Below are 12,127 nucleotides of genomic sequence, written 5' to 3' on the forward strand. Positions count from 1 at the left end.
ACACGATGGTACCCAAGCCCCAAGGAACAGCCGTGCAGTCGGCCACGCACCGACCCCTCCCGCCGCTACCAAAACTCCGCGTCCGACGACCGAACAAGCCAGAGGCGAACCCGTGTCTGGGAGCTATGTCATCAGTTTTGGGTATGTGAAAACGGAATTGTGGAATGGGGAGGTTGAGATGTGATACTGGGCTGCGCCGGAGGGTGGAATGCGGGGCCAAGAGCGTCTGGAAAGACAACCACGAACACGGGCTGACATACGACTACAGGATGCTGGGCGTCTTCCGGCTATAGTGTGCAAGGCTGTGCACAGCTCGAGCAAAAGTTACGGCAGTGTATGGATGCGCCAGTACGTTCACCGACCCAAGAACCTCCAGACCCATCTAACATTTCATCCAGCGAAACCCCAACCAGAAGAAGAACAACATCAACTACCACCTCTCGAGAATGTACCCCAAGATTGTCGGTCCCCACAAGCGGGACTAGACCATACGCCATTGTCCTTGTATATTATGTATACCCACGAAACAGCATCATGGGGGAGTTAAGTCGATGGAATCATCGACAGGCGTTATGGTTACGATCGTTGTATATAGACGAATCCAGTAAGAGTTGGCATTTGCACACGGGCCGGCCATATCAAAGTGCAACAAATTTCGACCAGCCATGTTGGATACCGACATGCCAGGTGCAAGGGAGGAATCAGGCCATGAGCGGGCCAGTAGCTGTCCGAGCGAAGACTGCAGGACAGCCCTTCACGCACGACCACACATGCTTTGTCTGTTGGCTTCATGTTTCAGTGCAATCTGTCATTCTAGACCATCCCCCACTCAAGGCCATAGCAACCGTCAGTCTTGCGAACTACATCTGCCGAACAAGGCAGTGCATACTCTTCCCCACGTCCATCCACGTGTGAAACTGTCTTTGTATGTTTCATAGTCCTCGGAGGCCTGATAGGCCTGATGCCAAGTTCCCACTCCATCACCAATAGTAACCCAAGAAATCGCTTGCAGCTACCAAGGGATTACTGCCGTATTATACCCCGCTCGTCATTGCGCATAATTATGCTGTGCATCGTTGACCGAAGACGCTCACTTGGGCTATATTTACCCTCTTTGGCCAACGCCACATGCAGGCTTAGGCCCACTCACTCTACACCCCACCAGCACATGGACCAATGCGCCCGCTCAGCCCCCAGCCGACCGCATCCTACACCAGCCTTGATCCGGCCGCATACTAGACCTTTCCCAACCTCCCCAGTGGCCCGTCACTCACACGTTTAGTCCAGGGCGGAAAATCTTAGGTGTGATTGGGCTGATGTGGGTAGAGGTGAAGGATGTATATGCGACGCCTTTCCCAAAGGTACCCTGGCTCTCCTCGTCGTCATCGCCAGAGACTGCTTTCGATTGGATCGTCAGGGCCATGACCCGCTCACAGAGCCAGGGAAGCGATGGGAGCTTACCCTGCCGCAACATGTGTTGCCAGGGTGCTGGTTCCCCTCCCACATGCACTCAGCCGCGTAGAGGTGCTGTGACGCTTCTTATAGTCTGCTATATTGCGTAGCGATCTTCGCTTTTGCACCTCATACTACTCCGGCGTACGACTCTGTCGGTCGTCATCTTTGTGCTTTGGAGAAACTTGGGTTGAGTCTACATAACTAGATCTGCACTCATGGAAAGACGATGGCGTTTACACTTCTTACCTTTGCGTTGCTAGGACCGGCAATGGCATACGCAGCTGCCTTTTCGATGCCGAAACCTACACAATATACACCTACCATGGATGGATGGAGTCCAAGACCTACGGCAGCACCACAGCTTCTTCTTGATCTCTCCAAGCGTCAGCAAGGAAGCAATACTTGTGGATTTGTTTCCGGTTCTGGCATTTCAGGTAGGGTTGTTTTGACTTCTTTCTCTGACTTATACTGACTCTCCGATAGCCAGCGCAGTAACATGTCCAAATCCCACAGATGTATGCGCAACAAACGACTTCTTTGGAATCCACGGCTGCTGCCAATCAGGTCTGGGTTCTTCCTGTACAATAGCCACAGCATGTATTGCCTCAACAGCCATGTCAGCATCCTGCACAAACGACGCTTGCTCTTCCGATGCCGCGATAGCAAAGTGCACAGCAAGCTCAGCACCAGCTTGCTACCAGTGGCGGTTCATCTACGACAACATGGTCCTTACACAGCACGGTTGCGCAGCCAGCGCCTTCACGAGCACCGCATACCATAGTCTAGGCATGAGCCTATCAACCAGTTCCGCAGCGAAAGAAACGGTCACCGCGACCGTCACCAAGGAGTCTATCAGCACGCCGACTTCATCTGATTCATCTTCATCCTCATCCCCATCCAGCTCGTCAAAGCCCAGCTTAGGCGGCATCGTCGGGGGCACAATCGGCGCCTGTCTCTTCGTCTCCTTTATCCTCTTCGTCGTCTTCCTTGCATGGCGCCGCAGGAAAGAAGCAGCGAAGAACAATCCGCGCTCTGCTGGTGCTTTCCATCGGACGAGTCAACAAACCATGGTCGAATATGACCCCATGGGCTTTCCCTCTCCAGGCTTTTCGTCGTCGGGTTTGCCATCGCCGGCTAGTCCGTATGGCGATGAAATCAAGACCTGGCAACAACATCTATCGAGGATGGGTAGGGGTAGGCACGAGGTAGAGATTGTGGAGGTGGATGGGACGTCCCGGGTGGTGGAGGCGCCTACGGCTGAAAAGTGATCGCGTATCTACTGTTTTATTCTCGTTTGCTTTGTCTGTCGACTCACGGCGGTGTATTATTGTTTTCTTATGCCGGACTTCGGTCTCGGTAAATGTTTTGCATGTTCTTGTTTGTATTACAGCACGGTGTTGATGGCATTTATACCAGGATCTTGGGTTTCGCAGACGCGATGGAGACGGTGCTAGGCATAGGCCCACGGCATTATTGGAATATTCTTAAAGTAGCACATACAAGTCAGCACAATATGTTCCTTGCTCATCCCATCTTTGCAGATATGTATCCCATACATGTGAAGAGGCTACTGCAGAATCGATATCGATGCACATACACTTAACTTTGGTGTAAAAATGACATTTGACTGAAGGAATTCATTTGCTTGCATTACTACACTATGCACGCTATCAAGACTATCTTCAAGTCAACGGCGAGTTAGGAACGTTGCCCTGCCGCGAGACGTCACATCTACTGGAAGCGCTTCTCGGCGGTCTTCCAGTTGATGACGTTCCAGATGGCCTTGAAGTACTCGGCCTTGCGGTTCTGGTAGTCGAGGCTAGAAACGGTTAGTTCAACATTCTGTTCCCAGACTCTCATGGTCAGACTCACTAGTAGGCGTGCTCCCAGGCGTCAACACCCAAAATAGGACGGAATTGACCGACAACGGGGTCCTGGTTGGCATACGTCCTGATCTGGATCGCGCCAGTCTGTGTGTCCTGGACCAACCACGCCCAGCCGCTGCCCTGGATGCCCGCGAGCGCCGTGTTGAACTTCTCCTTGAAGGCATCGAGGCTGCCGTAGCTGTTGTTGATGGCAGCAGCTAGCGCGCCAGAAGGAGGCTCACCACCACCCTGGTTGGTAGGCGCGAGGTTCTCCCAGAAGAGGCTGTGGTTGATGTGACCGCCGCCGTGGAAGTTGATCAACGGCTGCAGCGCAATCTGCGCCTTGATGTCTTCCTTTTGCTTGGCCTCGGCGATTTGCTCGCTGAAGTTGTTGAACGAGGTTACGTAGGTGTTGTGGTGGTTCTTGTGGTGCAGTTCCATGATCTTGCCGGAGATGGAGGGCTCGAGCGCGCCATAGTCGTCTGTCTCGTATTAGCATGCGATGCGCGTTTTTCAGATGATAAGGCGCACATGGGAGATCGGGCAGAGTGGCCTTGCCACGAACAAATGTGGTGCCGGCGAGACCAGCACGCGAGGTGACGGGAGCCGCGGCTCTCGCAGCCGAGCGCAGGGCAGATGTGCGGAGGAGAGCGGTGTTCATGATGGCTTCAATTGATGCTTTGGATTCAATTGAGTGTTGGGTGTGTTCTGGTGGTTCGAAGCTGGTGGAAACTCTGGCTGGGGAAGCTCGGGATTAATATGGCCTCGCATTTCGTCATACCAACATGCCGACCGCCGAGCTTGGAGCTTCTACATAGCACAACATCCACTCCTCACGGACATGCGCCCCTCAGCCAATGAAAACGCCCTGATAGCGCGGTACATTCGCATGATGTATGCTGATGTTTCGCGAACAAACGCGCATCTCCATGTGCGCGCACTGGGAGAAAAGAGATGGCTCTCGCGACCTGTCAACTCACCGCGATAGCCCCGCGCGGCGTTCTCAGGCAGAACTAGTTACTCAAGACGCGGGTGGCAGCTGTGCAGTTTTTGACAATCGCGTGCCAGAGAAAAAAGGGACGCTTGATCCAGGTATCAGACATCTCACCCCATGTGAGGTGATTGAGGTTTGCCCTGCATTTAGGACATAGCCATTACCAGCGCGCTCCACCTGGGCATCCTTCTTACATCTTACTTTCCCGGCAGCTACCCCGCCAACGTCATCATGGCGCCCGTTAATATCGTCCACTTGCCCAACGGCCAGAACCTTACCGTCACCCCCGTCTTTGGGGGCCTCTTCTTCAAGTCGAGCGACATCAACACGCACTCGCCATTTCCACCTGGTTGGACAATTGTTCTCAATTCCGAAGATGAATTGGCCACGGACGAACAAGAGCAGCAGCAGCAGGATGAGGAGGAGTTGTTCCCACCACGACGCATACATCGCTTCAAGCAACCTACCTTGAATGGAGACCACCTTTACATCTCATCCATATCAAACCCCAGCAGCAGCGAGTTCAAGCCGGCTGCGTCGCCGACCCGGCAGATCGCTATGATGCTGTGGGCGACGCTCTACTGGTACTTTCACCAGCCCGAACCGACGCTGCAGGTCACCAACGCGCTTTCCAAGAACACCGCCGACGCTGGTAAGCCCAAGGGTGAATGGCGCATAAACATCAACAGGGAGGGTGTGTTCAAAGGCAAGGTCGTGCTGCCCAAGCTGGAGCGCATGGGACTCATTGCCAGCGAAGACTCGACTGTCGGATGCGCGCAAGAAGAGTCTTCTCCTGAAGGCTGGACACGCATGTTCGTCAGTCGAAGGACGTTCTGGCAGCTTGACCCCAGAATATACTTGTTCACTCTATCGCCGTTGGCCAACACCAACTCCCCCTTCCCGTCGGGCTCGCCGTATCCTTCGCGACCGTCGTCCCCAGCGGGTGGATCTGATGCGAAAAAAGAACAACAGCTCGACCAGGTGTCACCAGGCCTGTGGTCACCAACTGCACCAGGTCCCTTCCACTCGAGCTCGCATCTCCCAACGTACTACCCACCCCCTCCCGCGCAGTACGTCTTTACGAACAACACGCGACACCCCATACGCCCGAAGCCACCTCGGCAGGGAGAGGTGCTGTATACAAGATACATACCCAGCGTTGGGCAGTACTTGTCGTTCCGAGTGGCTTCCATCTCTTCGAAGGCGCTTCGACACCACGGGCCAGTTTCCAGCCCAAACCGCAACAGCCAGATTTTAGCTTCTGACTCCGTCATTTCCAACGCGAGCTTGACGAACGGCGGCATGTCTGATTCGGAGTATCTACACAAATGGATGAACGACCCCCGTGTGGCGCATTTTTGGGGCGAGGCAGGTCCACAGTCCCATCAAGAGGAATTCCTCAAGAATGGCCTACGATCAAAGAACTCGTTCCCGGTCATAGGATGTTGGGACGGGAAGCCTTTTGGCTACTTTGAGATATACTGGGTCAAGGAAGACAATCTCGGAAAGTACCTACCTATTGTCAGCGACTACGACCGGGGTTTCCATTGCTTGGTTGGCGAGCAGGAGTTCAGGGGTGCCCACAGGGTCAAAATCTGGCTGAGTGCATTAGTGCACTACTGTTGGCTCTCGGATAACCGGACGGAGAGGGTCATGTTGGAGCCGAGGGTCGACAACGAAAAGTAAGTCTTCTGCCAGCGCCTCGCGTACAATGCTAACGGTTCAGACTTGCAAACTACCTCCAAGAAGCCGGGTTTTACAAGGAGCGCGAAATCAGCCTTCCACACAAGCAGAGTAACTTGTTCAAGATCAACCGGGACGTGTGGAAAGGACCGGCGCTGTAAGTCCGCGGAGACGGGAATAACTGTGGAGTCGAGGTTGGGCAGAGCCGCATGAACGGGTTACGGCTCTTGGTGGATACGGCTGCGTGGAGTAGCGCAGAGTAAGCGCATCATGAGATACCAAGGTCTAGACTTTTATTCCTGTTGAACCTGCCACCTACGTGGGGGAGTTCATAGTCATTATGTTGAGTGTATCCCGCTGGTTTCCTCGGCCGGGCAAATGCCCACCGAGCATTGAAGCGTGTGTGACTGTGAAGCAATTCAGAGGTTCTTCGTAGCAAGTCGCTCGTGAAGAATGCCTTCAAACTGGTTGCCCAGATCCTCAACAGCGCCGCGGGAAAATTTCTGCTACCCCAAATCGCTATTTTATCGTCGATCGGTCCCTCTCCCCTTCCGATATGACCCTAGAAATCGACCATTGAGCGGCGTTTCCAAAGGTGCGATAGTACCTAAATGTGGGGTTTAGCGAGCTCCAAAACTTTTTGACTACACGTGAGGACGTCATTGGCCGTTGGGTAGAAAAAGGAAGCCACGGCGCTGTGAATCATCTTGCGGCTTGACCTCACGATACCCCGATATCCCTCGATACAATTGATATTACCGTGAGATCACACGTGTTGTGGTTACTGCAAAGTTGAAAAATTACTTCCATACCGAATTCGGAAGACTATCGGACTAACCCACAAACGAACCGCGAAACGATTACTCATTCACCCCATCACCCCTCAAACACCACACAGCCATGGCTACCAACAATAGCTCTCTCGACATTCAGTCGCGCATATCAGACATGAAGACCAAATCCGGTGCCACCATATTCGATGCGTACCAGACTTCTCTCACAGGCCGATACTGCTCGGCGGAGATGTCGCAACTGTTCTCGCAGCGCAGCCGACACTCGATATGGCGCAAGCTGTGGCTGTTCCTTGCAGAAGCAGAGAAGGAGCTAGGAATTGAGAACATCAGTGACGAGGCGCTCACCCAGATGCGGGAGCACCTGACTGTTACGGATGAGGATTTCGGAGTTGCCAAGGTTGAGGAGAAGAAGAGGAGACACGATGTCATGGCGCACGTACATGCCTTTGGACAAGTTGCCCCAGCCGCAGCAGGAATTATCCATTACGGAGTAGGTTATCACGTGAAGTTTTCAAGACAACTAAAGAAATGGTACTAATCCTCACAGGCAACCAGCTGCTACGTAACGGATAATGCCGAACTCATCCTCATGCGCGACGGTTTGGATCTTCTCATCCCCAAGCTCGCCAAAGTCATCTCCAACCTGTCCGCCTTTGCTCTGAAATGGAAATCCGAGCCCACTCTTGCTTACACCCATCTCCAGCCCGCTCAGCTCATCACCGTCGGCAAGCGAGCAGCCCAATGGGCGCAGGACCTCCTTTTCGATCTCGAGGCCATAGAGCTCGTCCGCGAGACTCTGCAGTTCCGCGGTGCCCAGGGAACGACCGGCACACAAGCCTCCTTCCTTGAAATCTTCAACGGCGACAGCAAGAAGTGTGATCAGCTCAACGAGCTGTTGTGCAAAAAAGCCGGATTCCCCTCGTGCTACGCCGTCTCTACACAAACCTACACCCGCAAGGTCGACCTCATCATCGCAAACGCCATCTGCGGTCTCGGCGCCTCCGCGCAAAAGATTACAGGCGACATCCGCCACCTAGCCGCGTGGAAAGAACTCGAAGAGCCGTTTGAAAAGGACCAAATCGGCTCGTCCGCCATGGCATACAAGCGCAACCCCATGCGCTCAGAACGCATCTACGCGCTCAGCCGCGAACTCATGTCCAAGCCGGCCTCGTTCGCAAATACGCTTTCAGACCAATGGATGGAGCGTTCGCTCGACGACTCGGCGATCCGCCGCATGGACATTCCCGAGATGTTTTTGCTTGCCGATGCCATCTTGCTGTCTCTTGACAACGTGACATCGGGTCTGGTCGTCTACCCCAAGCGCGTCGATGCACGCGTGCAGGAAGAATTGCCGTTTATGATCACAGAGTCCATCATCATGCGTCTCGTTGCCAAGGGCGAATCGCGCCAGGAAGCACACGAGCAGATTCGCGTGCTGTCCCACCAAGCTGGTGCGCAGGTGAAGAACGAGGGCAAATCGAATGACTTGGTTGATAGGATCAAGCAGACCGAGTTCTTTAAGCCCATCTGGGGTGAGCTCGATACTATGCTTGATAGCAAGTTGTACACGGGACGGAGTGAGGAGATTGTGGAGAAGTTTTGTGGAAAGGGGGGTTTGCTCGAGGGCAAGTTGAAGAAATACCAGGATTACATTGAGGGGGCCAAGGTTAGTGAGTTGAGCGTGTAGATGATTCCGGTTTGGGAGAGAATCGAGAGAAGGGACTCTGGGCGTCGTTAGGAACAAAAATGAACTGAGTTGGCGAAAAGTTATCAACTTACGAGTATCCGATCAAAACTCCTACTCAATTGAAGACAAGGAAATGAAAGTCGTATATCATTCATCCTCCCATATATATATACCCTCAGGATTACTAAAAAATATACTGATTCTATGCCCAAACGCTAATTGCTACGCAAGTTCTGCTAAAATGCCCTTGCCAAAAGAAAAGACGCTTTACGATGACGTGCCAACAAAAGGCCAAACGCCAACAAAAAATACGCTACAAAGCTAATGTCTAATTCCCGACATCCACCGATCAATCTGATCCCGCTGTCTGGGATCCATAGGCGGGCCCATCATGCCCCCCTGCATCATACCCATGTTCATGCCATTCATGCCCATGGGCATCTGCATGCCACCCATTTGCATGCCATTCATCGGCATCGGCATCTGCATGCCCATCCCATTCATTTGCATAGGCATTCCCATCATGGGGGTTTGTTGCATCATGCCGGGCTGCTGCATGCCCATTTGCATGCCCATCTGTCCCATCATGGGCTGTTGCATACCATTCATCTGCATAGGCATCTGCATACCCATCATGCCTTGCTGAGGCATTGTGCTGATCTTCTGCTGCCCGTTCATCATGGGGTTCTGGGCGTTCTTGTAGGCTTGAATCTTCTGGCCGAGGGGAATGTCATCGTCGTCTTTTTGATTGTTGCCTACGCCTTTGAGCAGAGGGTCCATGGAACCGTAGCTGCTGGCACGCATGGTGGCTGTGAGACGTTGCTGTTTCTTGCGCTCTTGATCCATGACGTTTTTGTGCAAAAGACTTCCTTGGGGAAGATGTGAGACGAGCTGTTCATTTGAAACCTTGCGGGCTTGGTTGTGGGGGTCAATGGGGTTGGCAGAGAGGATGTCAGCGAGACTGCTGGTGGAAGCGAGACCAGGACGTTGGGCACCAGGTTGCGGGGGCTGTTCTCCTCGTGCGGCAGCTTCAGCTTGGAGGCGAGCACGGCGTTGGCCGAGTGTCTCCTCTTCTTCCTCGTCCCCAGCGGGAGCAGGTGCAGCAGGTGCATCTTTGGATTGTTCTTGGCTAGCAGTCTCTGGGGCACCAAACTTGCTCATCATCTCAGCAGCAAAGTCATCACTTACTGTGCTCTTACGCACATCGCCGAGCGCTGTTTCACGCTCTTTCTTCTCCTTGATGCGACGCATCCGGTCAGCCAGGGTCTCTCCAGGCTCCTCGTCCGAGTCTGGGTCGGGGGTTGTGATTTGAGGAATGTTGACCTGGCTGGTCGACGCTCCTGGGAATTGAGTGCGACGCTGGTTGGGATCAAGGCCGAGTAGCCTGTTACGGCGACTGCTAAGAGGCTCGCGATCTTCCAACTCTCGTTGCTCAATAAGGCCCATGCTCTTTTGTCGCATTTGTGGAGGCGCAGCCTGCTTGTAGAGAACGCCAAGCGGCACGTCATCGTCTGAATCCTCATCCGCTGGAGCCTCCCATGCGAGATTGACTTTCTTGCGGATTCGCCGTTGCTTCTCCGCCTCAGCCACGTCGTTCATCTGCAGCAGAGTTTGGCGGCCATCAATCAGCCCCTGATCCATCAGTGTCACGTAGTTCATCTTCCTACCCTGTTGTTTTGCTTTGCGTAGCTGGAGCTCAGCGAGGAGCGTGGTCGGTGCGCCGTACTGCGGTTCTGGCTCGCCCTCCTCTTCACTCGATTCCTCTTCTTCGAGGGCCTCGTCCGGATGTCCTTGTTCAAACGAGGGCCGCGAAGCGTTGGGATCATGCCCGGCCGGACCTCGTGCATCCTCGTCACGCTCCTCCAACTGATCGCCTAGGCTCATCCGACTCTCGCTTGCCTTGACAAGCAGCAGATTCATATCAGCTGAGCTGTTCCGCTTCTTAAGCTTCTTCAGACGTTCGCCCTTTGCATTGTGATCAGTATCCAGGATATTGAACGAGCTCCGTCTTTGCGTCTGTTGCAGTGTTGGCGGAATCTCGGGCAATTTAGAACTCTTCCGCTTGTGCTCCGGCCCATACACTTCATTGCCTACGTGCCCAGCAAACGGATGGTCGGTGAAGGCAGAGACTGGGGCATTAGCAGAGGCATCTAGGATGCTTTCAAGTGTGTCTTCTGCAGACTCTCCCTTGATGGCAAACTCCTGGGTAGGGGCGGCTCGATTGTCAAAGTAAGCGCTTGCTCGTAATTGCGGTGGGAGAGCCATGAGACTTTGTCGACTCTTCTTATTCGGCTTGGCGTCCATGAGATTGTCACCCAGCAGCGGCGTCGACTTCCTATGCTCTGTCTGCATTGTCTCCAACAGCTGGGTGCGGCGTTTAGCTTGCTGGCTCATATTGGGCAATTGCGACAAGCGCTTTGGTAGGTTGAGCATCTTTGGCACTGGGGCCGGATAGAAGACCATGCCGTCCTCTGGTGGCGGCGCGCCTATCGAGTGGACGCTCGGGTTTTGTCTATGCATCAAAGACTGGGGATTTGACGAATGCCGGCTGTGGGCATAGCTACTCTGCCGGCTGTGGTGGGACGGCTCTGGCTCCTCCTCGACAGTGTCTGGGCAGTGGACGCCGTCAAAGTCCTGCCATAGTGTGCGTGCTTGGTGTGTGGTGTCGGTCGAGGCTGCTGTCGGGGGCCGGTCTGGGAGGTCGCGGTGGTCTGTATACTGGTAGTGCGTGTCTTCGTGTGTGAGCTCGTCAGGGTCGGGTCGCCCTAGCTGGATACTGTTGCGCAGCTCTTCGGGCAGCCCATTCGCAACCTCGTCGAATATGCGGGTAAAGGACGAGACCTTTCGCTGTGGGGGAGAAGCGGACGAGTCTTGGTCACCCTGCTCATTTTCGTGTTGGTACGAGTCCTCGTCGACCTCCTCGGGGTGTACAATCTGCCCAAGACGCGATGCCTTTGATTCCGAACGTTGGCGCTGGACCGAATTCGAGGGCTTCGGCCAGGGTCCCGTACCAGAGCGCAGCGAGCCGGCGGGCGAGGTTATGTAACCGCCGGGAGAGTATCCGCCCCATCTTGCATTTCCATTGAGGTCTACAATTGAATTGGCGTGCGAGCTGATGGACACGCCGCGACTCCGGGTACTGGCCTGGCGGGTGGGCTCGTCGGGAGAGTGTATGTCGCGCAACGACGAGCGTCGACTGTCAGTCAGCTTCAATTCTGAATACGTCTTCCGGATCTCCTCCTGCAGGTCTGAGCCGGCCTCGCTCATGCGTTCGGCATGTTCTTCCAGGCGGTTGATGTTGCCGACATAGGCCCCTTGTGACGACTGGAGATCCGGAACCGGATGGCGGAGGTCGACGTCAGCCTTGGGGGAGGTCATTACTACCGAGGCAAGCAGCAGAGAGTCTGCCGCAGAGGTGAGAGAGTCGACTCGACTGCGGTACGCCTACTGTAAAGGAGACTTTTGGCGTGTCTGTTGCACCGAACCGGACATGGGTACAGGGTGATCGACCCCGATCCCTTCCAAGAATAGCACGCGCAGCACGTTACGGCAGGAGCGGCCTAGATCTAACGGTTCTTGGCGCCGTCGCTCAGAGGCACGACTCCAACACCATCCATGGATTTATTTCCGCGCTACCAAGACATTCACG

The 12,127-nt window shown here is 54.3% G+C and overlaps 5 protein-coding genes across 5 annotated transcripts; 3 read left to right on the top strand and 2 right to left on the bottom strand.

Annotated features, from left to right (window-relative positions):
• Positions 1 to 5: 5 nt before the first annotated feature.
• On the top strand, positions 6 to 485 carry ACET3X_001921 (mitochondrial 37S ribosomal protein mS37; the record flags this gene model as incomplete). The annotated part of the gene is made up of 3 exons (XM_069447266.1): positions 6 to 141; positions 269 to 348; positions 399 to 485. 3 exons carry the CDS (start codon positions 6 to 8, stop codon positions 483 to 485), a joined length of 303 nt encoding a protein of 100 aa, XP_069312163.1.
• A 656-nt stretch (positions 486 to 1,141) lies between these two features.
• ACET3X_001922 (uncharacterized protein) lies at positions 1,142 to 4,038 on the bottom strand. Its single transcript, XM_069447267.1, has 2 exons — positions 3,852 to 4,038; positions 1,142 to 3,802 (listed from the first exon to the last, which is right to left on the bottom strand). Exons 1-2 carry the CDS (start codon positions 3,979 to 3,981, stop codon positions 3,327 to 3,329), a joined length of 606 nt encoding a protein of 201 aa, XP_069312164.1. The 5' UTR covers positions 3,982 to 4,038; the 3' UTR covers positions 1,142 to 3,326.
• Positions 4,039 to 4,545: 507 nt separating this feature from the next.
• On the top strand, positions 4,546 to 6,158 carry ACET3X_001923 (uncharacterized protein; the record flags this gene model as incomplete). Its single annotated transcript, XM_069447268.1, has 2 exons — positions 4,546 to 5,996; positions 6,041 to 6,158. The coding sequence occupies 2 exons, from the start codon at positions 4,546 to 4,548 to the stop codon at positions 6,156 to 6,158; spliced, it is 1,569 nt and encodes a 522-aa protein (XP_069312165.1).
• A 739-nt stretch (positions 6,159 to 6,897) lies between these two features.
• ACET3X_001924 (uncharacterized protein) lies at positions 6,898 to 8,478 on the top strand (the record flags this gene model as incomplete). The annotated part of the gene is made up of 2 exons (XM_069447269.1): positions 6,898 to 7,281; positions 7,339 to 8,478. 2 exons carry the CDS (start codon positions 6,898 to 6,900, stop codon positions 8,476 to 8,478), a joined length of 1,524 nt encoding a protein of 507 aa, XP_069312166.1.
• A 321-nt stretch (positions 8,479 to 8,799) lies between these two features.
• Positions 8,800 to 11,856, bottom strand: ACET3X_001925 (uncharacterized protein; the record flags this gene model as incomplete). The annotated part of the gene is made up of 1 exon (XM_069447270.1): positions 8,800 to 11,856. The coding sequence occupies one exon, from the start codon at positions 11,854 to 11,856 to the stop codon at positions 8,800 to 8,802; it is 3,057 nt and encodes a 1,018-aa protein (XP_069312167.1).
• Positions 11,857 to 12,127: the final 271 nt, after the last annotated feature.

This window comes from Alternaria dauci, chromosome 1 (genome assembly GCF_042100115.1).
Source record: "Alternaria dauci strain A2016 chromosome 1, whole genome shotgun sequence".
Classification (NCBI taxonomy): Eukaryota; Fungi; Ascomycota; class Dothideomycetes; order Pleosporales; family Pleosporaceae; genus Alternaria; species Alternaria dauci.